Source organism: Musca vetustissima, unplaced genomic scaffold (assembly GCF_032173495.1).
Source record: "Musca vetustissima isolate MV318-11 ecotype Yass unplaced genomic scaffold, APGP_CSIRO_Mvet_v1 utg10925, whole genome shotgun sequence".
NCBI classification, from domain to species: domain Eukaryota; kingdom Metazoa; phylum Arthropoda; class Insecta; order Diptera; family Muscidae; genus Musca; species Musca vetustissima.
Window position 1 is genome coordinate 43,475 of NW_026881510.1, and position 27,123 is coordinate 70,597.

The 27,123-nt window shown below is 33.6% G+C and overlaps 4 protein-coding genes across 4 annotated transcripts; 1 reads left to right on the plus strand and 3 right to left on the minus strand.

Annotated features, from left to right (window-relative positions):
- Positions 1 to 65: 65 nt before the first annotated feature.
- On the minus strand, positions 66 to 1,829 carry LOC133327398 (TBC1 domain family member 7). Its single transcript, XM_061535957.1, has 3 exons — positions 1,273 to 1,829; positions 699 to 927; positions 66 to 161 (listed from the first exon to the last, which is right to left on the minus strand). The coding sequence occupies exons 1-3, from the start codon at positions 1,827 to 1,829 to the stop codon at positions 72 to 74; spliced, it is 876 nt and encodes a 291-aa protein (XP_061391941.1). The 3' UTR covers positions 66 to 71.
- A 2,675-nt stretch (positions 1,830 to 4,504) lies between these two features.
- Positions 4,505 to 6,116, minus strand: LOC133327402 (vesicular integral-membrane protein VIP36-like). The gene is made up of 3 exons (XM_061535960.1): positions 6,105 to 6,116; positions 4,830 to 5,159; positions 4,505 to 4,711 (listed from the first exon to the last, which is right to left on the minus strand). Exons 1-3 carry the CDS (start codon positions 6,114 to 6,116, stop codon positions 4,505 to 4,507), a joined length of 549 nt encoding a protein of 182 aa, XP_061391944.1.
- Positions 6,117 to 9,040: 2,924 nt separating this feature from the next.
- LOC133327394 (vesicular integral-membrane protein VIP36-like) lies at positions 9,041 to 12,476 on the minus strand. Its single transcript, XM_061535953.1, has 5 exons — positions 12,337 to 12,476; positions 12,169 to 12,284; positions 11,897 to 12,094; positions 9,397 to 9,726; positions 9,041 to 9,279 (listed from the first exon to the last, which is right to left on the minus strand). Exons 1-5 carry the CDS (start codon positions 12,458 to 12,460, stop codon positions 9,073 to 9,075), a joined length of 975 nt encoding a protein of 324 aa, XP_061391937.1. The 5' UTR covers positions 12,461 to 12,476; the 3' UTR covers positions 9,041 to 9,072.
- A 3,596-nt stretch (positions 12,477 to 16,072) lies between these two features.
- Positions 16,073 to 25,805, plus strand: LOC133327397 (LIM and senescent cell antigen-like-containing domain protein 1). Its single transcript, XM_061535956.1, has 7 exons — positions 16,073 to 16,144; positions 21,945 to 22,064; positions 22,137 to 22,442; positions 22,509 to 22,650; positions 25,208 to 25,324; positions 25,402 to 25,543; positions 25,607 to 25,805. The coding sequence occupies exons 1-7, from the start codon at positions 16,131 to 16,133 to the stop codon at positions 25,801 to 25,803; spliced, it is 1,038 nt and encodes a 345-aa protein (XP_061391940.1). The 5' UTR covers positions 16,073 to 16,130; the 3' UTR covers positions 25,804 to 25,805.
- Positions 25,806 to 27,123: the final 1,318 nt, after the last annotated feature.

Below are 27,123 nucleotides of genomic sequence, written 5' to 3' on the forward strand. Positions count from 1 at the left end.
CAATTTGTTTGAGGGTAAAGCTTAGCTTACTAAATTATAAATATATATAAAAAAATAATGTTATTCTTAATTTAATGAACGGTTATTTTTTCACTGTGTTGATTACTATTTTGCCAGGTTTTAATTGCTTTATTAACAATTAATGCATCGGGATCTTTGACCTGAAAAAAAGCACGCACAAGAAACAAAGAATAAAAATATGTGACTAAAAAATTATAAATTATTGAGAAAGACGAAAGGATCAAAGTTTTACTTTGTCGACTATATGGTACACTGCACAACTCTGCGTATTTTGAAAGGCCATTTCAAGTTGGGAGTTATAAAAGTTCAGTCGTTCGAACTTCATTATTTATTGTTAGCACTTGTTAATCTTTATTGTCCAATTTTCTTTTATTTCGAATGTTTTATTTTCGCTTTCCAATTTGTTGTTTCCTGAGGGGTGGTATCCGTAGCATTCTAATTTTTGGAATCATCGGATTTTCGAGCTACCTTTTTACGGTAGTTCTTAGATTTGATAAAGTTGGAAAATATACCTATTTTAAAATCGATTGCTCGACTTTCGTTTTGTAAAAAATCGATGAAAATACTCAGGGTTTCCGAAAGGCAATATCCAATATGAAGAAGGTCTGCCTTCCAAAACCCCAGTACTTTCTAATCGTAAAACGTGTTGAATATATCAAATGAGTGCTACCACTTACCTGTTCTATTAGCAGCTTAAACTCTTGGCTACTTTTACATTTCATTGCCTTATCGCTCAGTGCCTTAGCCATTTCCAAGAATATAAAAACTACAATTTTCTTTGAGCCGCCACAAATCTTATCCCATACTCTTACCAAGGTAGATTCATTGATGACACCAGCAAAACATGTTATATACCATCTATCTAATAATTGATCAGATTTGAAGACATCCAAATTATCCAAGTGGCTGAAAAACAAAATAAAAAAGGAAATATCTTCATGACATCCACTAAATTTTTCTAGCAATCTGAATTCGAAAACAAAATCGCAACATTTACTAAGTCTGGGTTTATACAAGCAACTTTTTAGCACATCTGCTGCTGCTCTCTACGATTCTATTTAGAATTTCTTCCCCTTGTCACTTTTTATACCTCTCACTTCTAAGAACTCAGCAGAGTTGCTTACAAAAGTTGCATGTATAAACCCAGACTAAATAATTTTGATATATAATTCAAATTTCACGGATTTTTTAAACATACAATTGTTATTTTGAAATTTGTTGTAATTACTTAATTTCGTTTTTTTTACTCACTTATACAACTGAATATCTTCCTTTTTGAGTAATGTTTGAGTCAACTCTTTCAATCGTGGACATTCCTGTTGTATATCCAATGTACATGCATAAAATTCCTTTGCCAACCAATACGTCTCAACATCATCTTCAAATATTTGCAGCAACACCTTAACAATTTCCGCAAACACCTGATCGGCAATATCATCTGGTCCGGAATGCAATAGACGATTATTTTCCAATTGCCACATACTTAATAGTATTTTTGATTTTGGCGTTGAGGCATTTACATATTGCATTATAGTCACCGCTCTCAACAGATCATCATAGACTGCTTTACGTTGATCCATAATAAATTCCGTGGAATTTTTATGCAACGGCATTACACCCAATATTATATTCCACAATAGACTACGATGTGTAGTGGGAACGGTATAACTTAAACAGAATTGCTTCAATTTAACATGATTCCGTATATTGTCCTGCAATAGTTTGTTCAGTGATTTCTTCTCCTCGACACTGTGACAACCGACTTTTTCATAATAACTTGAACGGAAGTTACGTTCATCGGCGGTCATTTTGCTACTTAATTTTGTTTATCAATTGTTGAATTGATTTTTTTATAAAGTATTCTTGGATTGGTTAAAAGAATCGTTGGTCTACTCCCTATTTGGGGTGTTTGTTTACAAAGAGCCAAGTAATAACAGCTGTTGTCACCGAACAGAAACAACAAAGCCCCACTCAAAAATTATTTCATCGCCGTTGAAATGCAGGTTATGTTTTGATTTTTATAGAACATTTTGAAAAAAATTAAAATTATTAAAATTAAGAGGTTTCTGTGCCCTTGGAGTCCTTAAAATAATCGTTGGTCTACTCCCTATTGGGGGTGTTTGTTTATAAAGAGCCAAGTAATAACAGCTGTTGCCATCGAACAGAAACAACAAAGCCCCACTCAATTTGGCAAATTGATATCATCGCCGTCAAAATGAAGGTTATTTTTTGATTTTTATTGAACATTTCGAAAAAAATAACATTTTTGAAATTAAGAGGTTTCATTGTCCTAAATTGTATAATTGAACTATTCCGAAAGAATAAGGCGTGGATTTTTAAAGAATATTTTTTTTCTGGAACAGCAAGGCATGGATTTTTTAAAGAATATTTTTTTATGGAACAGCAAGACATGGATTTTTACGAGTATTTATCAAGGCGTGGATTTTTAATGAACATTTTCATTGCAAAAGTTCGATCATTAAGTACGACTCGAATAAAAAAACTGACTGAAAAAACGACCGCATAAAGAGTTTTTTTATAAAGAATATTTTTGCAAGGATCAGAAAAGAGATTTTTATAAAGAATATTTTTTCATGGACCAGAAGAGAGTGATTTTTTAAAATAATATTTTTCAAGGGACAGATTTTTATAATTTTAAAGTTCGTAAAAACATGACATTTCTCCTATTTCTGAGATGTTTATTATTGTATTAGTATAGCCTCAAGCAGGGCTAAAATCCTCAAAAAAATATTATATTATTTAAAAAATCCATTCTTTTAGATCTAGCAGATCTTAAAAAAATATATTTGAAAAAATTCAAGCTTATAGATCTTCTAGTCGTTAAAACCCCCGTTTTTTTAAAAAAAATTGCAAGCTTATAGATCTTCTAGTCGTTGAAAAAGTATTCTTTTAAAATCCCACGCTTAAAGATCTGCTAGTCATTGAAAAAACAGTCATCCTTTTTACGGTTGGCGTTGTCGTTTTGATAATTGGGTATGATGTCGCACTTGTACGACAAATCGGTATGATGAAAGTCGTTACAATACGACGAATGTGTCGTTCAATATTCTTTTGACGAAAATAATATAAAAAAATGTCTTAAAATAGCATTTAAACAGTATTTACGGATTAACTCTTACATTACACTTTATTTTATTGCATTTCTCAATAACCGTTATTACGGTAAGTAAGTTCTAGTTCAGTAAGTTCTAGTTCAGAGAGTAAGCCTTTTTTACTCTCTTTTGCGATAATACTGAGAAAAGTAAACAGACAACATTTAGTAAGATTTAGCAAATAAACAGCTGATTCAAGAAAACATTTGATTTGCGCCAAAATAAACAACAAACAAAGGACATTTGGTAACTATTGTTACCAAATATCGAGTAGAGCAGAGCTATTTAAAAATCTATGCTTAGTGATCTGCTAGTCTTTGAAAAATATAACTCTTCTAGTATTTAAAACACACGTTAAAACTCACACTTGTTGCTTTGCTAGTCCTTGAATGATCTACGCATATACCTCTGCTAGACCTTAAAAGAATATTTATATAAGAGTACTTTCAGTCCTTAAGAAATATTTTTCCAAAATTGTTGCTCATGGCTTTCCAAATCCTTGAAAATGTATTATTTAAAAATTCCCTTACATCTCTGCCTCAAAAACAAAAAATAGCATAAAATATCTCGAATATTATTCTGCTGATCTTGAAAATAATATTCTGTAATAATATCCATGCTTGGGAATCCATAGAAATAACTAAAAATTGGTAAATGCACATTTTATGCCCCAGAAGCCAACTACAAATAAATAAATATGTATTTCTTGTATTAAATAGACAACCGAAAAGAAAATTCGTTTTGAAAATATATAAAAGAAACACACATATTTTAAACATTTTTTCATAATTAAACTATTTATTTACAATATTCCCACACAATATTTGTTGTAATTTATCTACATACCAATCCGCATAGCTTACTTGCATATATGTTTTGTTTTTTACTTAATATTTCTTTATTTATTTATTAATTGCGCTTTAAACATTTTGCTACACAAATTTATTGTGATGTGTAATAATATCATCATCATCACTCCGGAAAAATTGCAAATATATAATTTCCAACATAAAAATAAAGGAAGAAAATCGAAAAAATAAGGAGTTGTTTGGTGTGAATGTATATCTAATAAAATTAAATTAGAAAATACTTATTACACGAATAAATACTAATAAATTGAAATCAACTAAAAATTGATAGAGTATACATATATCGAAGAAATACAATAAAAATAATTTTAGATTAGAAAATGACTTGGTATTTAAAAACTATAAAACCTTAATTTGTTTGCTATTTAAAAAATATTCATGTCTTTTTTCTCTCAAAAAGATGTCGTGTTTGTTGTTGTTGTTGGAGGTGGTGGTTGTGGTAGAGGAGGTCGCTTGGGCCGAAGAAGACTTCAAATATCTAATAATAAATAATGCTATTAACTAATAGAAGCGTTTGCGGGCATTTTTCTCCTTGAAATAGGAGATGGCGAAAATGGCCACAGCAACAGCTGCCAACATTCCAAAGAGTAAAATAAAGAATATCTTTGTATTGGACATGCTTGGTTTGGGATCATCTTTATGTTCACGTGGCGGTTCGAATGTTTTGGCATTGGGTATAATGTTGGCACGGGCAATAATTTGATCAGGCTAAAATAAATAGAAAAATAAAAACAATTAAAAATAAATCAAAATTTTTTTTAACCATTGAAATAATTACAATAACTTTACACTTAAACTGGAATCTAACAATTTGTATTCATCTTACCGTAACATCCGTATCCAAATCGTAAAATTTGAAACTCAAAATATCATGATTGTCGGACAAATCACCCGTTGTTGCCGATAGACCAAAGAAATAACCCGTTGGCAATTCAACATTATTTACAACAAAACAATTTTTCCATTCAGTGCGATTTTCCAGATCTGTCGATACCGATAGAATATCGTTTTCGTAACGTATCGCCACATGTGTATCGAAATTAACATTACGGAAGCGAACTTCACAGCCAGCCAATTGGGTGTGAGTACCATCACGATCATGATCGTAGCTCCATGTGCCGTTGTTTACCATGGCGCTCAAATAGGGATGTTGATGCTGCAAATGAAATTTAGAAGATTTAAAATTTTCAAATATTTTTTTCATTGGATTAAAATATTCCAGAAAAAAGATAATTATAGTTGAATCGGGAGTACACCGACAGCGTAATAAGGGGGCTATAAACTTGAACTGATACATATATATTTTTCTTTGTTACAAAATTACAATTGGAAAACCTGCTCAAAATTTCTAAAATACCTTTTTATTGGGAGTGTCCTTAGGTGGAGGGTAACCAAAAACTTGAACCAATACCGTCTATCTTCCAAATTGTAATGCACTATGATACACTAATTTTGTTTTTTCTAGGCAGCTAACGCTCTTCATTTGCGATGACTCGACTCCGAGAACGCCAATCACTCACATTGTATTCATTTCATATTGTTAATATTATATGGACCTACTCGATTAGCTGCTTAATATATAGGATCTCTTTCATATGTTTGGACCACTCTCTCCCTCGAGATCATGTACATCCTTCCTATACATCATTTTCCTATGCTGACCAATGGGAATCTTGTCATTATATAGATGGTCGATGGGTGTTAGCAGGTCTTTTGTGGGCAATTTCTACACCAACTGTATATGCTGGTAAATTAGGTCTTATCGGGTATTCGAATAGTAGGAATAAATCTAGCAGGAGTCCTGGATTTTTCTCTCTGCCTCCCGTAATTTTGAGAAGGCATAAAAGGTTATATGAAGTCCTATGGTTAAGGAAAAAACGGCCACAGAGATGATGCTCTATCAACTGTGACACTCTCTCCCCTTTTCCTGGTGTATTCATATCCATTCACCGTGCAAAACCTGGTTCTAGCTAAATCATTGATGCTCAAAAATTTCCAAAATTATACGTCAGCGTAAATGGATAAAAACGGTATCTCATTTATTATCTTTTCTTCAGTCATTTTTGGTGATGAAATCCCAGTTACGCTCACCTAAACTTACTCTCAATTTCATCGCCGTCAAAATGAAGGTTATTTTTTGATTTTTATTGAACATTTCAAAAAAAAAATAACATTTTTGAAATTAAGAGGTTTCATTGTCCTAAATTGTATAATTGAACTATTCCGAAAGAATAAGGCGTGGATTTTTAAAGAATATTTTTTTCCTGGAACAGCAAGGCATGGATTTTTTAAAGAATATTTTTTTTATGGAACAGCAAGGCATGGATTTTTAACGAGTATTTATCAAGGCGTGGATTTTTAATGAACATTTTCATTGCAAAAGTTCGATCATTAAGTTCGACTCGAATAAAAAAACTGACTGAAAAAACGACCGCATAAAGAGTTTTTTTATAAAGAATATTTTTGCAAGGATCAGAAAAGAGATTTTTATAAAGAATATTTTTTCATGGACCAGAAGAGAGTGATTTTTTAAAATAATATTTTTCAAGGGACAGATTTTTATAATTTTAAAGTTCGTAAAAACATGACATTTCTCCTATTTCTGAAATGTTTATTATTGTATTAGTATAGCCTCAAGCAGGGCTAAAATCCTCAAAAAAATATTATATTATTTAAAAAATCCATTCTTTTAGATCTAGCAGATCTTAAAAAAATATATTTGAAAAAATTCAAGCTTATAGATCTTCTAGTCGTTGAAAAAGTATTCTTTTAAAATCCCACGCTTAAAGATCTGCTAGTCATTGAAAAAACAGTCATCCTTTTTACGGTTGGCGTTGTCGTTTTGATAATTGGGTATGATGTCGCACTTGTACGACAAATCGGTATGATGAAAGTCGTTACAATACGACAAATGTGTCGTTCAATATTCTTTTGACGAAAATAATATAAAAAAATGTCTTAAAATAGCATTTAAACAGTATTTACGGATTAACTCTTACATTACACTTTATTTTATTGCATTTCTCAATAACCGTTATTACGGTCGGCGTCGTCGTGTTGAAAATATGGCACTGTCGTATTTATACGACAAATCGGAATTATGAAAAGCGTTACAATACGCCAAATCTGTCGTAAAAAATTTTTTGACGACAGTATAAAAAAAATATGATTAACTGTTACATTAACTTTATTTTATTTCATTTCTCAATATTCATAAGTCCCAATTTATATTAGGCGAGTTTAATTGCGGCAAGTCTTTGTATGAAGGAGAGAGGGGCATTGGAAAAAATTGCTCGTACCGGCAATTTTCTTTCAATTCGTTTTGTGTATTTTGTTTGTAGTGCCAGTAATTTGAAATACCAATCCAGAACATTGTCACAAAATGTAAAAAAAAAATTTTGAAATCGACCTGCCGTATTTCAATTACCAGAAAATTAATTAGAAAACAAACAAAATTACATAAAATAACAATCTAATACAAAATTTGGCGTAGTCATTAATTTTACATAATATCGACCAAAAACATCTACGACAACGCATTCGACTACGCCTACAAGAGCTGCCGTATAACGACTACGCCTACCGAATATTTATAAGAATTACACTTACCAGAAAATTAAATAGTAAAAGAAAAATCTATTACAAGATTTGGCATAAAAATCAAAAACATTTACGAAAATGCATTCGACTACGCCTACGACAGCTGCCGTACAACGACTACGCCTACCGTAATAAGGGTGATTATTATTAGGTGTGTCTGTTACTTTTCCATTAACATTTATTCAGTAAGTTCTAGTTCAGAGAGTAAGCCTTTTTTACTCTCTTTTGCGATAATACTGAGAAAAGTAAACAGACAACATTTAGTAAGATTTAGCAAATAAACAGCTGATTCAAGAAAACATTTGATTTGCGCCAAAATAAACAACAAACAAAGGACATTTGGTAACTATTGTTACCAAATATCGAGTAGAGCAGAGCTATTTAAAAATCTATGCTTAGTGATCTGCTAGTCTTTGAAAAATATAACTCTTCTAGTATTTAAAACACACGTTAAAACTCACACTTGTTGCTTTGCTAGTCCTTGAATGATCTATGCATATACCTCTGCTAGACCTTAAAATAATATTTATATAAGAGTACTTTCAGTCCTTAAGAAATATTTTTCCAAAATTGTTGCTCATGGCTTTCCAAATCCTTGAAAATGTATTATTTAAAAATTCCCTTACATCTCTGCCTCAAAAACAAAAAATAGCATAAAATATCTCGAATATTATTCTGCTGATCTTGAAAATAATATTCTGTAATAATATCCATGCTTGGGAATCCATAGAAATAACTAAAAATTGGTAAATGCACATTTTATGCCCCAGAAGCCAACTACAAATAAATAAATATGTATTTCTTGTATTAAATAGACAACCGAAAAGAAAATTCGTTTTGAAAATATATAAAAGAAACACACATATTTTAAACATTTTTTCATAATTAAACTATTTATTTACAATATTCCCACACAATATTTGTTGTAATTTATCTACATACCAATCCGCATAGCTTACTTGCATATATGTTTTGTTTTTTACTTAATATTTATTTATTTATTTATTAATTGCGCTTTAAACATTTTGCTACACAAATTTATTGTGATGTGTAATATCATCATACTCATCATCACTCCGGAAAAATTGCAAATATATAATTTCCAACATAAAAATAAAGGAAGAAAATCGAAAAAATAAGGAGTTGTTTGGTGTGAATGTATATCTAATAAAATTAAATTAGAAAATACTTATTACACGAATAAATACTAATAAATTGAAATCAACTAAAAATTGATAGAGTATACATATATCGAAGAAATACAATAAAAATAATTTTAGATTAGAAAATGACTTGATATTTAAAAACTATAAAACCTTAATTTGTTTGCTATTTAAAAAATATTCATGTCTTTTTTCTCTCAAAAAGATGTTGTGTTTGTTGTTGTTGTTGGAGGTGGTGGTTGTGGTAGAGGAGGTCGCTTGGGCCGAAGAAGACTTCAAATATCTAATAATAAATAATGCTATTAACTAATAGAAGCGTTTGCGGGCATTTTTCTCCTTGAAATAGGAGATGGCGAAAATGGCCACAGCAACAGCTGCCAACATTCCAAAGAGTAAAATAAAGAATATCTTTGTATTGGACATGCTTGGTTTGGGATCATCTTTATGTTCACGTGGCGGTTCGAATGTTTTGGCATTGGGTATAATGTTGGCACGGGCAATAATTTGATCAGGCTACAATAAATAGAAACATAAAAACAATTATAAATAAATCAAAATTTTTTTAACCATTGAAATAATTACAATAACTTTCCACTTAAACTGAAATCTAACAATTTGTATTCATCTTACCGTAACATCCGTGTCCAAATCGTAAAATTTGAAACTCAAAATATCATGATTGTCGGACAAATCACCCGTTGTTGCCGATAGACCAAAGAAATAACCCGTGGGCAATTCAACATTATTTACAACAAAACAATTTTTCCATTCATTGCGATTTTCCAGATCTGTCGATACCGATAGAATATCGTTTTCGTAACGTATCGCCACATGTGTATCGAAATTAACATTACGGAAGCGAACTTCACAGCCAGCCAATTGGGTGTGAGTACCATCACGATCATGATCGTAGCTCCATGTGCCGTTGTTTACCATGGCGCTCAAATAGGGATGTTGATGCTGCAAATTAAATTTAAAACATTTAAAAATTTCAAATATTTTTTTGATTGAATTAAAACATTCCAGAAAAAAGAAAACAATTATAGTTAAATCAGGAGAACACCGACAGCGTAATAAGGGGGCTATAAATTTGAACTGATACTTATATATTCTTTTTTGTTACAAAATTACAATTGGAAAACCTGCTCAAAATTTCTAAAATACCCCTTTTATTGCGAGTGCCCTTAGGTGGAGGCTAACCAGAAACTTGAATCAATATCGTCTATCTTCCAAATTGAAATGCACTATGATACACTAATTTTGTTTTTTTCTAGGCAGCTAACGCTCTGCATTTGCGATGACTCGACTCCGAGGACGCCAATCACTCACATTGTATTCATTTCATATTCCTACATCAGTGTTAATATTATCTGGACCTACTCGATAAGCTGCATAATCTATAGCTATGTTGGCAGGTCTTTAGTAGTTATCAGAGCTACATTAGCAGGTCTAAATACTTCTCCATTGCATAAACCTGGTTTTTGTGGATCAAAGACCGAGCTATCGATTTATAAGAAGTCAGCAAGTTTTCATTGTCTGCCTCAACAAGGGTTCTGCGTTATCCGCAATCGATTTAAGGGACTACTTTCCAGATTAACGCAGATAGCTTTGGCATGTGCGGGCAATTTCTACCCCAACTGTATTTGCTGGTAAATTAGGTCTTATCGGGTATTCGAATAGTAGGAATAAATCTAGCAGTAGTCCTGGATTTTTCTCTCTGCCTCCCGTAATTGAGAAGGCATAAAAGGTTATATGAAGTCCTATGGTTAAGGAAAAAAAGGCGCACAGAGATGATGCTCTGCTAGTGGAGATAGGTGGTCACTCTCTCCCGATAGAAATGTCTGGTGTATTCATATCCATTGTGCAAAACATAACGTCAAAAATTTCCAAAATCAACTGTAAATGGATAAAAACGGTATCTCATTTATTCTCTTTTCTTCAGTCATTTTTGGTGATGAAATCCCAGTTACGCTCACCTAAACTTACTCTCAATTTGGTTATGCCCACCTCTGATCTTAATTAGAGGTGTGCAACGAAAAAATGTTCAGAGAACAAATGACAAACCGCTATATGAAATGACTTACTAAAAAGGAGAACGTAGAGAACGAACTTTTTTATACATGTAAACAAGGACACCAGTTCCCATGCTTGCACACCATTAATCTAAATACACTGCCAGCACTGCTCCCTTCTGGTTATTACTTAGGACGGGGTGCCACAATTCATGGGGTCCATTAAAGAATGTGCCACAAGCGATGGTGTCTCTAGAACCAGAGGATTATTGTCCACATTTAACTACAACCCTAATACATTCCAGTCTAGCTCAAGGGTGATATGTCTGTATTGAATTGGTGTGATCCTTGAACGGGATGTTGTAACCATCACAACGCTGTAGGCTATAATTGAGTTTGGTTTGCTACACTGCCGCGGTACTCATCTATTTTTCCACGAAGTCGGTTGTATTTAATTTCCAGGAGATCAAGAGCAGGAATAGCAACGTGTGGTAGAATTGGGCAATCTATTTCACTTAACGGATCGATCTTTCTCGCTCCTTCTTATAAAAGGAACTAGTTCCTTAATGTAGTTCCTTTGCTCCACATAGTTCCGACTCCTACATAGTTCATTTGAATCTCTCGAGAAAAAAGAACGAGATCATAAAAATTAACTATATTAATTAAAGAGCTGGAACTAGTTCCGATCGTTCCTTTCTCGGAATAGTTCCAATGAACTAGTTCGTTCCGGAACTACCCAACTCTAACGTGTGGCGTTAAAAGTCACAGATTAGGTTGATGTAGAGATGTTCCGTTTTTCGGCGATGTTTCAAGCGAATACTCGACGGTGATAGCGCTTAGCAGCACCGTATATTTCTTTAATCTGATTCGACTTTCAATTTGAAGCACCAATTAATTAATATCAAAGAAAATACTATTGATCTTTTTCTGATATACTGGCTGGGAATGACATTTTAATTAAAAAAACTCTTAAAAATTACTTGAATTGTTTTGTAGATAACGTTATCTCTCTTCCTATTTTTTCTTTCTGTGCTTCCACGAAAAAAAAACTATTCTAAACTTTCACAAATATAAAAACCGACATTACAATTTTTTTAATATGTTTGTTATGTACTTACATTATGTGGCCCATTGTGATTACTATAGGTATCCAAAATAACCGCCAAGCCGGAGAAATGATCTTTACTACCAAATACCGGTCCCGGTTGCATACGTTCCTTGGTGTACCAAATAGCGAAGCCATCACCAAAAAGTTCAGTACCCTTGCCATGGACCTTAAATGTTACATGGACTTCCCAGTTTTTCGTTAAACATGGCTAAAAGATGCAAAATTATTTAATTAAATCGTCGTATGAACTTTGCACATTTGACTGAGTCACTTTCAACATACCGAATAGTTCCATAGGGCACCGCTCTTCGATTGTAGATCTGGTGTGAGCCTAATGTAGTTGCTTGTCACCACTGTATGGCCGAGAAAGTCCCAATTGGCAAGATTGACGCCAACACCTGGAAACCATTCGTTATTACTTTGTAAATACGTCCAAGCGTTGGTACTTACCCTGGAATGGTCGAACCAATGAGTGTTCCCTCTTCATGTATTCATTGGTGCTAACTGCACACTCACACACCAGCACACCAAGAGCGAATATCAGCGTCGTTTTTATGCATTCCATTAATGACATTTTGTAATCAATAAATGTTAGTTTGTTTCTTATCACAAAACAATTAGCAGCACAAATTTAATGTTTGCATTGGAGAAAATATTCGAGAATGTTGATGATTTATTCGCCAGTGGTGTCGGCTTGTTGAAATCGAACAGTGTTGCCGTTTAATGGCAATTTCATAATACATACCATTTATTAGAAATTTTCCTTTGAGATTCATAAAAAGTTTAAGTTTCTAATTAATTAAAATAATTTTTTTATTACGTTTTTGAAGAAAACGTAATGTTTTATTAGATTTTTGTTTTAATTAACTTTAAATTTAAAGGTTTTGTGAGATTAATAAAAATGCCAAGAATGGCAACTCTGCTGTAAACAAGAAGTGGAGCTTCCCCTGTTATCGACGCACGTCAAATGTCATAAACATTTAAAACAATAGCCATGTCTGGTTACTTTACCAGTCATAAATATACTCAGTAATTGGGGTTTTACACTGTTGGTCATGGGCATTCGTCATGGGAATTTTTTCTCTCCCATTGGTAAATAAATAATAAAAAATCTATTTTTGTTTTTGTACGTTTATGTAAATTCGTACCTTTCGTGAAAAAAAAGTATGCTTGTTACAAAATTAAAAAAGCGAAACTCAAATTACTCTCAAGAAAACTCTCATGAACAAAAAGTATGCTTGTTACAAAATTAAAAAAGCGAAACTCAAATTACTCTCAAGAAAACTCTCATGACGAATGCCCATGACAAACAGTGTAAAACCCCACTAGTTTGGCAGTTATACGCAGAGAACTCAGGGTGCGGAGAATGATTAAAATACACTCTTTATCACGAAAGCTCACGGCGAGAATTCGAATGTTTTTCAATTTATGGCGAATGATAAAGTTACAATGAATGAACAAACACATGCAATCTCTCGCGAATGTTCGCAGTGCACGAAAAATTCACGAACGATAAAACTTCCCTGCAGGCGTCGTCGATTCATTCATTCGCGAGCCTTTAAAGACTTCTATCGTCTAAAAAAGGCATTTTAAAGCCTTTAAAGGCTTCTTTCGCCCAAAAAAAGGCATTTTAATGTCTTTAAAGGCTTATATCGCCTAAAAAAGGCATTTTAAGGCTTCTATCACCTAAAAAGGCATTATAAGGCCTTTAAGGGCTTCTATAGCCTAAAAAAGGGCTTTTTAAGGCCTTTAAAGGCTTCTATCGCCTAAAAAGGCATTTTAATTTTCTATCGCATAAAAAAGGCATTTTAATGCCTTTAAAGGATTCTATCGCCTAAAAAAGGCATTATAGTTTTCTGTGGTCTAAAAAGGCATTTTAATTTTCTATCGCATAAAAAAGGCATTTTAAGGCCTAAATGACTTTAAAAATACATTTTAAGGCCTTTAAAGGCTTCTATCGCCTAAAAAGGCTTTTAAAGGCCTCTAAAGGCTTCTATCGCCTAAAAAGGCATTTTAATTTTCTATCGCCTAAAAAGACATTTTAATGCCTTTAAAGGATTCTATCGCCTAAAAAAGGCATTTTAGTTTTCTATGGTCTAAAAAGGCATTTTAATTTTCTATCGCCTAAAAAAGGCATTTTAAGGCCTAAATGACTTTAAGCCACTGCTGGTACTGTTTAATCTTGAGCGTTGCTCATTCTACGGACACTAGACTTAATGGAACTGTTACAACTATTTCAGCCAGATTAAACATATCTTTTTCTTTAATTGACAGATTTTTCTTGTTGTCAAGCATATTCGTTCGGAAAGGCATCCTTTTTCCATTTGCTGAAGTTTTTGGCGAATAATTTGAATTAGCATTATTTTGGCTTGAAAATTGTCTACTTGTCAAGTTATTTAATTCTTCTTCCAAAATTTGATAAGGGTCGTCATGGAACATTGGCATACCATCTTGAGCATTACCTTCTTCGGCAGTGATAGTTCGTTCCCCATTTAATTAAGTAAGCGTTGCACTTGTCCTTAATATATGTGCCTGCATAAAAATAATTTGTTATTGTAATGATATGAAAAGAGTATGTAAAAGAAAGGCAACATAGTCAAGCAATTTTTCTTTCCTTCTTGTCATAGACTTCAATGTAAATTAAATTGATTTTCATATGGTTCAATTATTGGCTTAAAATACAGATCGTCGTCGAAAATTCGGAATGGAATCTTTTTACAATCACCATTCCAAAACAACACTTTAAAAACTGTTTTCATTTAATTTTCTACTAAACTGGTTAGAACGACAATGTGCATTCGCGAACATTTGCGATCATTCTTTGCCATTGACAAATGAATGTCAGAAATGATTTCAACCACCACCGCAACGAACGATCGTTATTATGTGCTCGCATTCTTTTGTAAATTACATTTATATATTTTGATCAGGACGATTTAGCCATGTCAGTCCATCCCCCCGATTAGGTTCGTGGTAGCCGCCATATAATACCTTCCACCAACAAGTGGATTATATATTATATTTGTATTAGGGTAGGGCAAATTCCAAATTTTATATTCCAAAATTTTATAATTCAGTAATTTGAAATCCCATTGGATAGTAGGACGTCTTTCCAAAAATTATCTCAAGAAGTATGGTATTTTGCAAGAATACAACATGTCCATTCTGTGTGTCCCTCTATAAATTTGAAAAGTCTTACCACATTTTGAAAACCAATATGTTCGTATTCAGGGCCTCTATTGCTACTTATAGTAAAATGGCAAAATGTTCCGAGACGGGGCCTTAAAAGTTTCATAGGCTTTTATTTACTTATATACCGATTATTTTTTTGTTAAAAATATTTTATTCTTTTTTGTTAATCTTTTTTATTGTTTTGCCCCAAAACGTTTTTTTAAATGCAATAAATAAACTATCGATTATTTTTCATTTAAGTTATCGAACCATATTAAATCGATGTTTAAACTGTCAAAACGATATGTCAAAATTCAACTAGTATCCCATCCCTAGTAGTAGAGAGTAGTTTCTTTTTTTAAGTTTAGTTAAATTAAAATAAATAAAAGGTAAATTATAGATTAAAAGAAAATAGTGCAACAATCATGCACAAAAAACAAAAAGATAATAACAATAAAACAGTGCAATAAAATTCAAAGAGAAATTAGAATGCAAGAATTTTTGTGACAACAATGAACAGAAAAAACTCAGTTTTCTCTTGTCCATAATTGATAAAAAGAAGAAAACGACGTGTGTTATCTTGTTTGATTTTGCCAATTTAGGGAGGAGATCAAAATCCAGATTTACAAGATATGATAAAAAATAAACGAAACTCTTGAAGAGTTAAAACCCAACAGCAACAACAACATTTCTCAAATTGCAGAATTTGTGGTTTGCATAAGGAGGAGGAGGAATTCAATACAAATAAATGAATGAAGGTTAAGTAGGTGGAGCAGCAGCAGGAGGGGTGTCAGAGAATGTTGATTATTACTACTAGTTGATTTCTCAATCAATGTGCAAACACACAAAATCATGATCATTGTGTGTGCTCTTTTAATTCTGCTTCACTGTATGGCTGGTAGGTAAACATTTGCCAATTTTGTGTTTTCAATTTTTAATATTTCAAATTAGTTTCGTGAGAATATTTGCAGTGAACGTCGTGTGTTCGGAACGTTCGGAAGTTATTGCAATACTACATATTGTGCTGTCATCTTTCGTGTTGTCATCACCATCCGTTTTTGAAAGATTTAAATATGCCTCCCGTTGAGTAAGCATCCATATGATGGTCATCATTGATTGTCTCCTTAATAAGATGAAGTGAAGAAAAATGCCAAAAAAAGAAAAGAAAACGCCTTAAAAAAGGCACGAAAGAACATAAAGTGTCATGCCCCTCCTATATGCATTCCAATTCGAAAATAGTGACCTAAGTATATGGGCTTTGTGTGTATCGGAATTAATGATCATACCATCACTTGCAACACCAACGAAGAATTTGTAATCGCGATTTACACAGCACCTACACCTTACACACTAATTCATAGAATTTGTGAATGAAATCAACTTTGAAAAAATGTACAGGTGAATGGACAGACAGACTTCAATCATTATGGCAGTATACATCCGATGTCTAACCGCCCATACAAGGAAAAGTTTACTTTTGTTCGCATACATTAAACAAATCAACGTAAAAGTTACAACTACTCCGCTCCTCTCCGCTACGCTGCTAATCATCGCCGCACTATGTTCACTTTTGTCAATGAAACCTACCAACCGAACGCCTAACATTTGACGCCTACGATTATCTCATACTTGGTCATATCTTGCAAAACGACATTTTAAAAATGCCCCCAATTTTGATATTAAAAAAAAATATGAAATAAAAAATTGTGGTGCCCAGCATTTTATCTTTGGCCTTTAATTGGCACAGATGTTACAGACAAATTCATGCTAAGCTACAGCAAATCTCCACCTCCCAATCTCGTGTAATATCCATTAGTATACATTTTGTATTTTAATTGAATTTTCATTTCCAATTACATTCGATGTTCGTTTATCTGCTATCTATGCTGCTGCCTGCCGCATCGATGATTCAAAAAACCAAAAATTTCTTCATTACCACCTTCCAGTCCAGATGTTTGTTTTTTTCGTATTCAATGACGTCATTGTTATTAATAGATGGATCTTCGTTTTATGAATATCGTTTGTTGTTGTTGGTGGTGCTACTGTTTCTTCAATAACCTCTCCCACATTCTCTCAACATATTCACGCTCTCTTCTCAAATGTATCTGTTTGGCACCAGTAGTGAGTCGCCAGTATCTAAATTTGTATATTTGTCTGAACAAGTTTTTTGTTTATTGGGTGAATTGTTGTTGTTGTTTTTGTTTATTCTAATTGGAAGTGTAATGGATGAAAAATGTGTATTTTTGTTTTGTTTGTTTAACCCTCATCATGGATGTTAAAATATTACGTATTTATATTGAGAAAATATTTACTCTGAGAATAATATTATGTTTATATTATTCGTTATAGGTATGTTGTTGGGAAAGAAAGTGATGAATGGTGACTCCATTCTCTAGACATAGCAAATACTTATTTTTTGTGGGAATTTTTTTCTGGTTTCTATGGGGGAAATACATAATTCGTTAGATATTGGCTTCTAAAGTTCCACTTATTTCCATAGCTGATACATATTTTCTTGTGATATTCCATACTTCCTAAAATATGTTCCTCCAAACTTATAACCTTTTTCCAATACCGTTTGAAATTCACTAAGGCAATATGGTTACAAGTTTGAAGCGGCTGAAGTTCTGAATTTAATTATTTTGGCGGAAAGCCATACATCCTTAGATATTGACTTCCAAAAATCCACTAAGACCTTTGCCCATATTTCTACAAAAATGTAGACTACTTATGGTTAAATTTTCAAAACGTTTCATAATGTTTGCGTATAAATACACTATTTATAACTATATATCGGTTATGCTATTCACGACTGTACAATCACGTCGTCCGGAGTCGACATAGATGGCATAAGCCATTCATGCAGTAAAGGAAATTATATCCCTGTTTAAATCTACGACGACGCTATTTACCACCTGGACACGTTAACTAAAGACTGAGCAAGATATATAGTCGATGGCTGAAGTATTCCGACAGTCCAACATCCCAAAATACTGGGAGTAGTTTTTGATAATCTGCACAATTTCAACAAGCATGCTGCTTATGTCAAAGGGAAAATCCTCAGCGAAAATAAGGTCCTTAAAGCTCTGACAGTTACCTTCTGGAGAAATGACAAAGAGAAGCTCGCTCATCATGACGTACAAATCCATTAGACGTTTGTACCTAAGTGACATACGATGGCACAACATTCAAACGATTCAGAATAGTGCTCTAAGGATAGCTACCGGATGTCGAGTGTGTAGCATCTTCATGAGGAGACAAGGATACGGTCAGTATAGCGACATAATGTGTTGCTTGCCAGACAGATCCTTCTGACCTGTCATATGCCATGTCACTTCACACTTACGCCCAGACAACCAACCGACCTCAACAATGAAACAGCTGCACAATCGAGCGGTGAATCAGGCCGTCCACGGATATTGCCTTAACAAAGTGTTTAATGAACATCCCCAGCAATCAGTGACTCTAAACAGTGACTCCCCAGATCCACTAGAACAACTCTAGCTCAACTTAGATCTGGATGGAGCACAATCTTAAATAATTACCAGTCGAGAACTATTTCCAGGACAACCGATCCGAACTGTCACAGAGGTCCTCATGACACAAACCACCAATTTTTTTGCCCAGTCAGGCCCACAGATTTGCGGCCTTTGGATCTCTGGGTTAGACCAGTGGAAGTGTCCCGATTTTAACGTCTTCCACATTGCCCACATTGAAAATTGTAGAAATTTGATCCAACGTTTTAAGATTTCCCAGCTAAAATTCAATTTGTCCAGCTAAATAACATTTTTGTAGTACCTGTATGCACGCAGTATAGTCGGATGGATTTGACCAAATAAAAAACTACCACTAAACATTAACTTTCTGAGGAAATTAACCTCGAGCCCCTTTAATGTTTCGTAATATTTGCACTCACATGAATGTTGATTGTAATATTAGAAAAATTCAAAATATGTAGACCCATTCACAAACTATCAAAAATAAGTTTTATTCCATCACAGTTACGAAAACCCTCCAATTCAATCGTTTCAGGTCCCATTATCGTCTCCGCCAATAGTCCATCCAAATTAATTATTTTTGATCGCCGTACTTCTTGGACAATGTAATGCTGATTAGGATGTACTTATCACCCCTTTCCTCAGATCCTCACCGTTTTGTCAACCGGTCTGGTAAATCACATCCCGACAAGTGCTCAATTAAATCGACTCAGATCACGGATATAATATCCGTCAATAGACCACCCATTTCATAATCTCTGAACGCCGAACTTTACTGAACCATATTATAGCTGATTGAAAATGTATCAAGAAGAAACTAATCACTGCTTCCGATCCCAATCCCTCAGATCCTCGGACTGGTATGACGACTTTTCGGGATATCACTGCCGCGCATTTTTACCTAAAAACAATAGGGCTGCTACAACAACAACAGATGCGTTTCCACGACAGAGGGGTCTACGATCCGAAGCGACCCGAGTCTTACTCGGCCAACGTCTGTCACCTCAGCCCGTTATGTAAAAGCAATAGGGCTGCTATAACAACAGATGCCTTCAGAGTTGTATGATCCAAACCGATTTCGATTAAATTTCTGTAGCGAAGACGCACTACCCTTTTATTCAAATAATACACGAAGACCATGGAATCCTGTTGCCACAAAAAAGTAGAAATGTAAACTAGGTCATCAACTGTGAATATATTCGTATGCTTGAAGAATTGTGAAATGAACTTCTAATCAAACACAAATCTGACGACATAGACATTTTAGGCTGATAAAGATAAATTGACCTCTTATAAAGCATTAGGCTGGGAATGCAAGTGATATACATCGGATGGACCTTTTAAGGGGACCCCCCCATTCTCGGGGTCAAAATTTTTGTTGACTTAATTCCAATCTACACTAATTCAAGAATGTCCCTGCAAAATTTCAAGTAAAAATCTCAAGAACTCTTGAAGATATAGCCGATTTATTGTGTCAGCATCAAGTGACGGCTGAAGGGCTTCTCAAACTTTAAACGCGTTTTTCTCTAAACATTTTTTTGCGAATGGCGGGCACGATAACTCAAAAACTAATAACCCAATCGATTTCAAATTTTTACACGTTTCTCTGTGAGTGTATAGCTATCGTATGAACTAGGATAAAGCCAATCGGTGAAGATCTTCCTTATATTAAAATATTTTTTCAAAGGTCCGCCATTTTGTTAATTTTAGAGCGAAGTCAATAATCCTATTTCATACGAGAGCCAGACATGTACTCTTTCTAACACCGTTGGAATTTTCGGATTCCGATGTTCCAGTGAGGAGTTATCATGCCCGCCATCAAAAATAAGGACTTTTCTTTGATCACAAAAAACAACAACAAAATTTGTTTGTAAATTATTTTTCTTCCTCTTTAAATCTTCAAATATATATGTGCAAAGTTACAAACCTTAACAAGCATTGGTATTCATTTACCAGCCCATTTAAAATCTTAAAAATAAAAAATCGAGAATGGGGGGGGGGGGGGTATAACAGAATGTCGTGGATCATTTTCATAAGTAAACGAAAATCCTACCCGACCATCGACACAACCAAATATTTATCGATGATGTACCTGTTCGGGCTTTAACATCGGTAACACCCCTGATATAACCATATGGACAGACGTCCGTCGCCAGAAAAGATCTACATTATCTAGATAGGGAGAAGGGTCTTAATGTACAAGCGTAGGTCTATCAGTCAGGTCTGAATAACAATCACACCGATGCAGCCACCCATACAATAGTACAATAATATGCTTAATGGTATACCCAAAGCACCAGGGCATATACCACTGCATAGACGAGTAGTTTTAGTGCAGCTAAGATCAGGATCTTGCGATTATCTCAATTCCTACATAACAAATGTCCACCAAGTGGACTAGAATCGCACGACTCGTTACACTTATTCAACTGTCCGGATAAGCCTACTCACCTGTCTTCGAGATATCTATGTATTAGGATACAGAGAACCCAGAAGCAGACGTATGTTTCTACAGCAACAGAGGAATTGAGTACTCCATATTGCGATGTGAGTCTGACGATCGAAGTATTTAAATCAGGATAATGGGAATTCTAGAGCCACTTAGTTCAAAATGGATAAATTCCAATTTTTATAATTCTGAAGATACTCTCCCTGTTATCCTTAGTATATGAGGAGGTATTTCAAAGCGATGTCTACTGATATACCTTTGATGCGTGCTATGCTTTGCTTATCCAGTAATTATTCCAGTGCAAGAAGGACAATATGGTAATCGATGTGTAAATTTTTCCTCCCGCCATAAACTGTTGGTATGATCAAAATCCACAAAAATATCCTAAAACAATTCTGGATACATTTGGAATTCAAAATTCCTAATTTTTTATACAATTCGGTCATAGATAATTCAAATGATGGATGTTACACAGGGCTTCTCAAACTTGTACTGTACGATTTAATATTTTTACGAATTTTCGTTGATATAGAAGCGGAACATCTAAAGTAGCGTGTCATTACATTTCATTATTTATCGTCCAGTAATTCTTGTGGGTAACTTCCAAAGTGATATCAAAAAATATGACATTAAATATTTTTATTTTATTTGGTTAGCCTAAGTAAACGTCACCGCTTTAGCGGTGTTCGGTATGAATCACAACAAACAGAAAATGTTGATAAGGAAACGATCAAAACCATAGGGGTATTAAAATAAATGCATTGACCACAGTCTACAATTAAACGTTGCTAAAGAAGGATTGAATTTTAACTGCCAAGAGAAAACTGAAAAAAATGATTACCTCTCAACGAAGATCAATGATGTACTGATTGAAGAAAAACCAACAAAAGTTTTTAATTATTTAATATTTAATAATATTTTATGATTTGTTTTTGTTACAGATTACAGGCAGCTAACATGTCATTGGGGGCAATGCATTGCACCCGATGTGCAGATGGTTTTGAACCAAATGAGAAAATAGTCAATTCCAATGGTGAATTGTGGCACACCCAATGTTTTGTGTAAGTCAATTTTTCCGATCTTAACACAATTTTATTTTGTTAATAATTTAAAAATTTTTAAATATATTTCAGTTGTGCCCAGTGCTTCCGGCCTTTTGAAGATGGCATTTTTTACGAATTCGAGGGACGCAAATATTGTGAACGTGATTTCCACGTTCTATTTGCCCCGTGCTGCAATAAATGTGGCGAATTCGTTATTGGTCGCGTAATTAAGGCCATGTCGGCCAGTTGGCATCCACAGTGCTTCCGTTGCCAGTTGTGTTCCAAAGAATTGGCCGATTCTGGTTTTATACGCAATCAAAATCGTGCCCTATGTCACGAATGTAATGCCAAGGTTAAGGCTGAAATCACTGGTCGTTATGTGTGCCAAAAATGCCAGTAAGTAGTGCAAGGGGTTTTTTTAATTTATTTTGAAATAATTAAATGTTTTGGTTTTTTTTTCAGTGGCCTTATCGATGATGAACCATTACGTTTCCGTGGTGAAGTCTATCATGGCTATCATTTCAATTGTACAGCCTGTGGCCAGGAATTGGATTCAACAGCAAGAGAAGTTAAAAGTCGTCCCGGTTTGGCAGCTAATGATATGGTAAGAATAAGTATTTAAATTTAGGTCAAGAGAAAAAAATCAATGCATCAGACCCTTCGAAAAAGGAGACCCGTTAAATTCACCGAAATTTCACAATGGTTGTTTAAGAAAACACGTTCGTAATAAACAGAGGAAATTTTAAGTGATGGTAATTTAGATATTTGACTCATATTAAAAAATTGATAATACAATTGTGGTTTGCGAATGTGATACGTAGTGGAAAAATATTTAGGACTGCCAGACCTGCAACAGCGGCTCTCCTCATGAGTTCAGGGGAGCATCTTCATGAAGAGGAGACGTAGATTATACCTGTACATCGGCACAAACAAATGTTGTCGATGCATACCTGATTCGGTGTTACTGTTGGAAACATCCCTGACATAGCCTTATTAATAGGTTTCACCCGCCCAGACACGTCAGTAGAGATCTTCATGATCTAGAGAGAGGTCCGTCCAAAGACACAAGCGTGAACCTGTATATAAAGAGGATTATCACATTCAGTCCAGAGAGTAGAACAAAACCGTATGAATTCTATACTCGAAGACCATCCATTACAGCAGAGGAGAAGGAGTTGTATAGACAAACACCGACTTAATTCCTACTGTGCACGATACATATGCCCAGCGTATCACTTGTTCAACAGTTCAGCAAAACCTAAAAGGGGGTCATTTAAACCCCCGAATACTGGGTTCCGAATATGCACAACACATAAAATATCTACGTTTAAGGCCTGCTAGGTTGTGGGAGGTCTGTTAGGTTGAGGAAAAAAATTTCCTTAAAATCACACTTTGGGAATATATTTTTTAAAAAGTCACTTTGGCGGTCTTCTAGTATGGGGAAATATTCTTTAAAAGATCCACACTTGGAGATCCGATAGCCTGTGAAAAAAATATTTTTTAAAAGATCCACATTTGGATATCCGATAGCCTGTGAAAAAAATATTCTTTAAAAAATCCACACTTTGAGATTCGATAGTCGGTAAAAAAATATTCTTAAAAAAATTCTCAATTGGAGATCCAACAGCCTGTGAAAAAATATTATTTAAAAAAACCACACATTGAGATTAGATAGTCGGTAAAAAATATTCTTAAAAAAATTCTCAATTGGAGATCCAACAGCCTGTGAAAAAATATTCTTTAAAAATCAACGCTTAGAGGTCTTGTAGTCTCTGGAAAAATATTTAAAAAAATCCACGCTTAGAGGTCTGGTAGTCTCTGGAAAAATATTCTTTAATAAATCCACGCTTAGAGATCTTGTAGTTTCTGGAAAAATATTCGTTAAAAAAAACACGCTTAGAGGTTTTGTAGTCTCTGGAAAAATATTATTTAAAAAATTCACGCTTAGAGGTCTTGTAGTCTCGGGAAAAATATTCTTTAAAAAATCCACGCTTAGAGGTCTTTTAGTCTCTAGAAAAAATATTCTTTAAAAAATCCACGCTTAGAGGTCTTGTAGTCTCTGGAAAAATATTCTTTACAAAATCCACGCTTAGAGGTCTTGTAGTTTCTGGAAAAATATTCTTTAAAAAAAACACGCTTAGAGGTCTTGTAGTCTTTGGAAAAATATTCTTTAAAAAATCCACGCTTAGAGGTCTTGTAGTTTCTGGAAAAATATTCTTAAAAAATCCACGCTTAGAGGTCTTGTAGTCTCTGGAAAAATATTCTTTAAAAAATCCACGCTTAGAGATCTTCTTCTAGTCTCTGGAAAAATATTCTTTAAAAAACCACGCTTAGAGGTTTTGTAGTCTCTGGAAAAAATATTATTTAAAAAATTCACGCTTAGAGATCTTCTTCTAGTCTCGGGAAAATATTCTTTAAAAGATCCACGCTTAGAAATCTTCTAGTCTCCGGAAAAATATTCTTTGAAAAATTCAGTCTTAGAGGTCTTGTAGTCTCTGGAAAAATATTCTTTAAAAAATCCACGCTTAAATTGCTTCTAGTCTTTGAAAAAATATTCATTAAAAAATCCACGATTAGAAATCTTCTTATCTCTGGAAAATTACTCTTTAAAAAATCCACGCAAATCTTCTAGTCTCTAATTTCAATGTCGTTCAAAAATCAATGTTTTTAGGTCTGTTAAGTCTCTCTGAAAAAATCCACGATTGGAGGTATGTTAATCTTTCAAAAAAATCATTAAAAATTCATGCTTGAAGGTCTGTTAGCCCTTTGAAAAATCCACGCCAGTTGATCTCTTATAGGTCGGTTAGTCCCTCGAAAATATTTTTTAATCCAGGTCATATACTAAATATGCTCTCTAGAAGGTCTGCTATTCTGCAAAAATATAATTTAAAATAACCACCCTTAGAGGTCTACTGAAAATTGCTACGATTAGGGTCTCTGGTGAAAATATTCAACTTCTTTGAGAATTTTTGGAAGAAATACGTCATCTATCTATAGATCCCAAAACCAGAAATTACTTTTATCAATTCCCTATAAAAACGAAACGATGAGGAAATTATTATGACTACTACAATTTTCTTATCCTCAGCTTGCCACCGACGGGCGTCTACACAAAGCATATTAATAATACATATTTTTTCATTTTTATTATCTTTTTTCAGAATGAATTGTATTGCCTACGTTGTCATGATAAAATGGGCATACCCATTTGTGGCGCATGTCGCCGGCCAATCGAAGAACGCGTTGTTACAGCGCTGGGTAAACATTGGCACGTTGAGGTTAGTATTGAAACAAAAAAACAAAAATTAAATGCAATTGGATAATATCCGTTTTCTTTATTTTTTCATTTTGACAGCATTTCGTTTGTGCCAAATGTGAGAAACCCTTTTTGGGACATCGTCACTATGAGAAACGTGGTCTGGCATACTGTGAAACTCATTATCATCAATTGTTTGGCAATTTGTGTTTTGTGTGCAATCAAGTAATTGCTGGAGATGGTAAGTTTGGAATTTAAAATTGAATATTGAATTTATATTTATTATTTTTGTTTTCTTTTCCAGTATTTACGGCCCTGAACAAAGCCTGGTGTGTTCATCATTTCGCCTGTTCGGTGTGTGACATGAAAATGACTCAAAAATCGAAATTCTATGAATACGATGAGAAGCCAGTGTGCAAGAAATGTTATGAACGTTTCCCCAGTGAACTGAGAAAACGTTTACGTACCGCTCATGAACTGACCATGAGTAAGAAGATGTAAAGTGAGGGGGCGGAGGAAAACAAGTGGCCGGCCTCCTTTAAAAGCCAAGCATAAAAAGGAAGCTAAACGATATTTTTTCTAAAAAAAAGAAACAACACACACAAGCATACAAACCGAACTAAAACTCTAGTGCCTTAAAACAATTGAAAACAAAGTAAAGCAGGAATTTTTATAACAGTCACAGTCAATGATTATACAAGAAGAAGCATGCACTTTTGAGTGTGGTAGAAAGGGCCTCCATTATCAAATTTTATTTTTTGTATAGTTTTATTTACAAGCTAATTTTTATATATACTTCATACAAGAGAATAAAACAAACAGCCAACAAACAGTAAAGCCAATGCGAATATTTAGTTGTTTTAAACTAACATTTTTGTAGAGGTTTAATTTAGTTTTTTTTTCATTATTTGTTTACAACACCAGGACTATGTAAGCCATACATACATACACACAACATAATTATACAGATTTACAAATACAATACAACAACCAGCACAAACAAACTAAATGTGTCTTTAACGTACAATAAAACCATAGATAAATTAATTAATTTAAATTAATGCAAGTTAACAATTTTTGTAATAATCATCAATATATAATTTTAATACAAGAAAAAAAAACCATTTAATAAAAAAAAATTTCTTATTGTAATTTATATTTATTCTGTTTTCCTCATATATATTTTTTGTCTTCATTGATTCTTGTCTTTGTATTGTGTTCTATTTCTTTTAAGCAGCTAAATGTATTTTATGATTCAAATGTTTTAATTTTAAATTTGTATCTCTTGTTCGAATTTGAGTCATACCATCATTAACCAATTTCTTTTATTTAAAAATAAAAAAACAACTTTGTATTTAAATTCAAATAAAAAAATCTCTCGAAAAACCAAAACCAACAACAATCATATGTGAGTCATTTTTAATTATGGGCTGTCGAATGCCAGTGCTACCAGGGCCGAGACCTCCAAACGTGGATTTTTTAAAGAATATTTTTCCAGAGACTGAAAGACCTCTAAGCGTCGATTTTTTAAAGAATATTTTTCCACAAACTTCATCACCTCTAAGCGTGGATTTTTTAAAGAATATTTTTTCTAGAGACTAAAAGACCTCTAAGCGTGGATTTTTTAAAGAATATTTTTCCTAAGACTACAAGACCTCTAAGCGTGGATTTTTTAAAGAATATTTTTCCAGAAAGTACAAGATCTCTAAGCGTGGATTTTTTAAAGAATATTTTTCCAGGAAGTACAAGATCTCTAAGCGTGGATTTTTTAAAGAATATTCTTCCAGAAAGTACAAGATCTCTAAGCGTGGATTTTTTAAA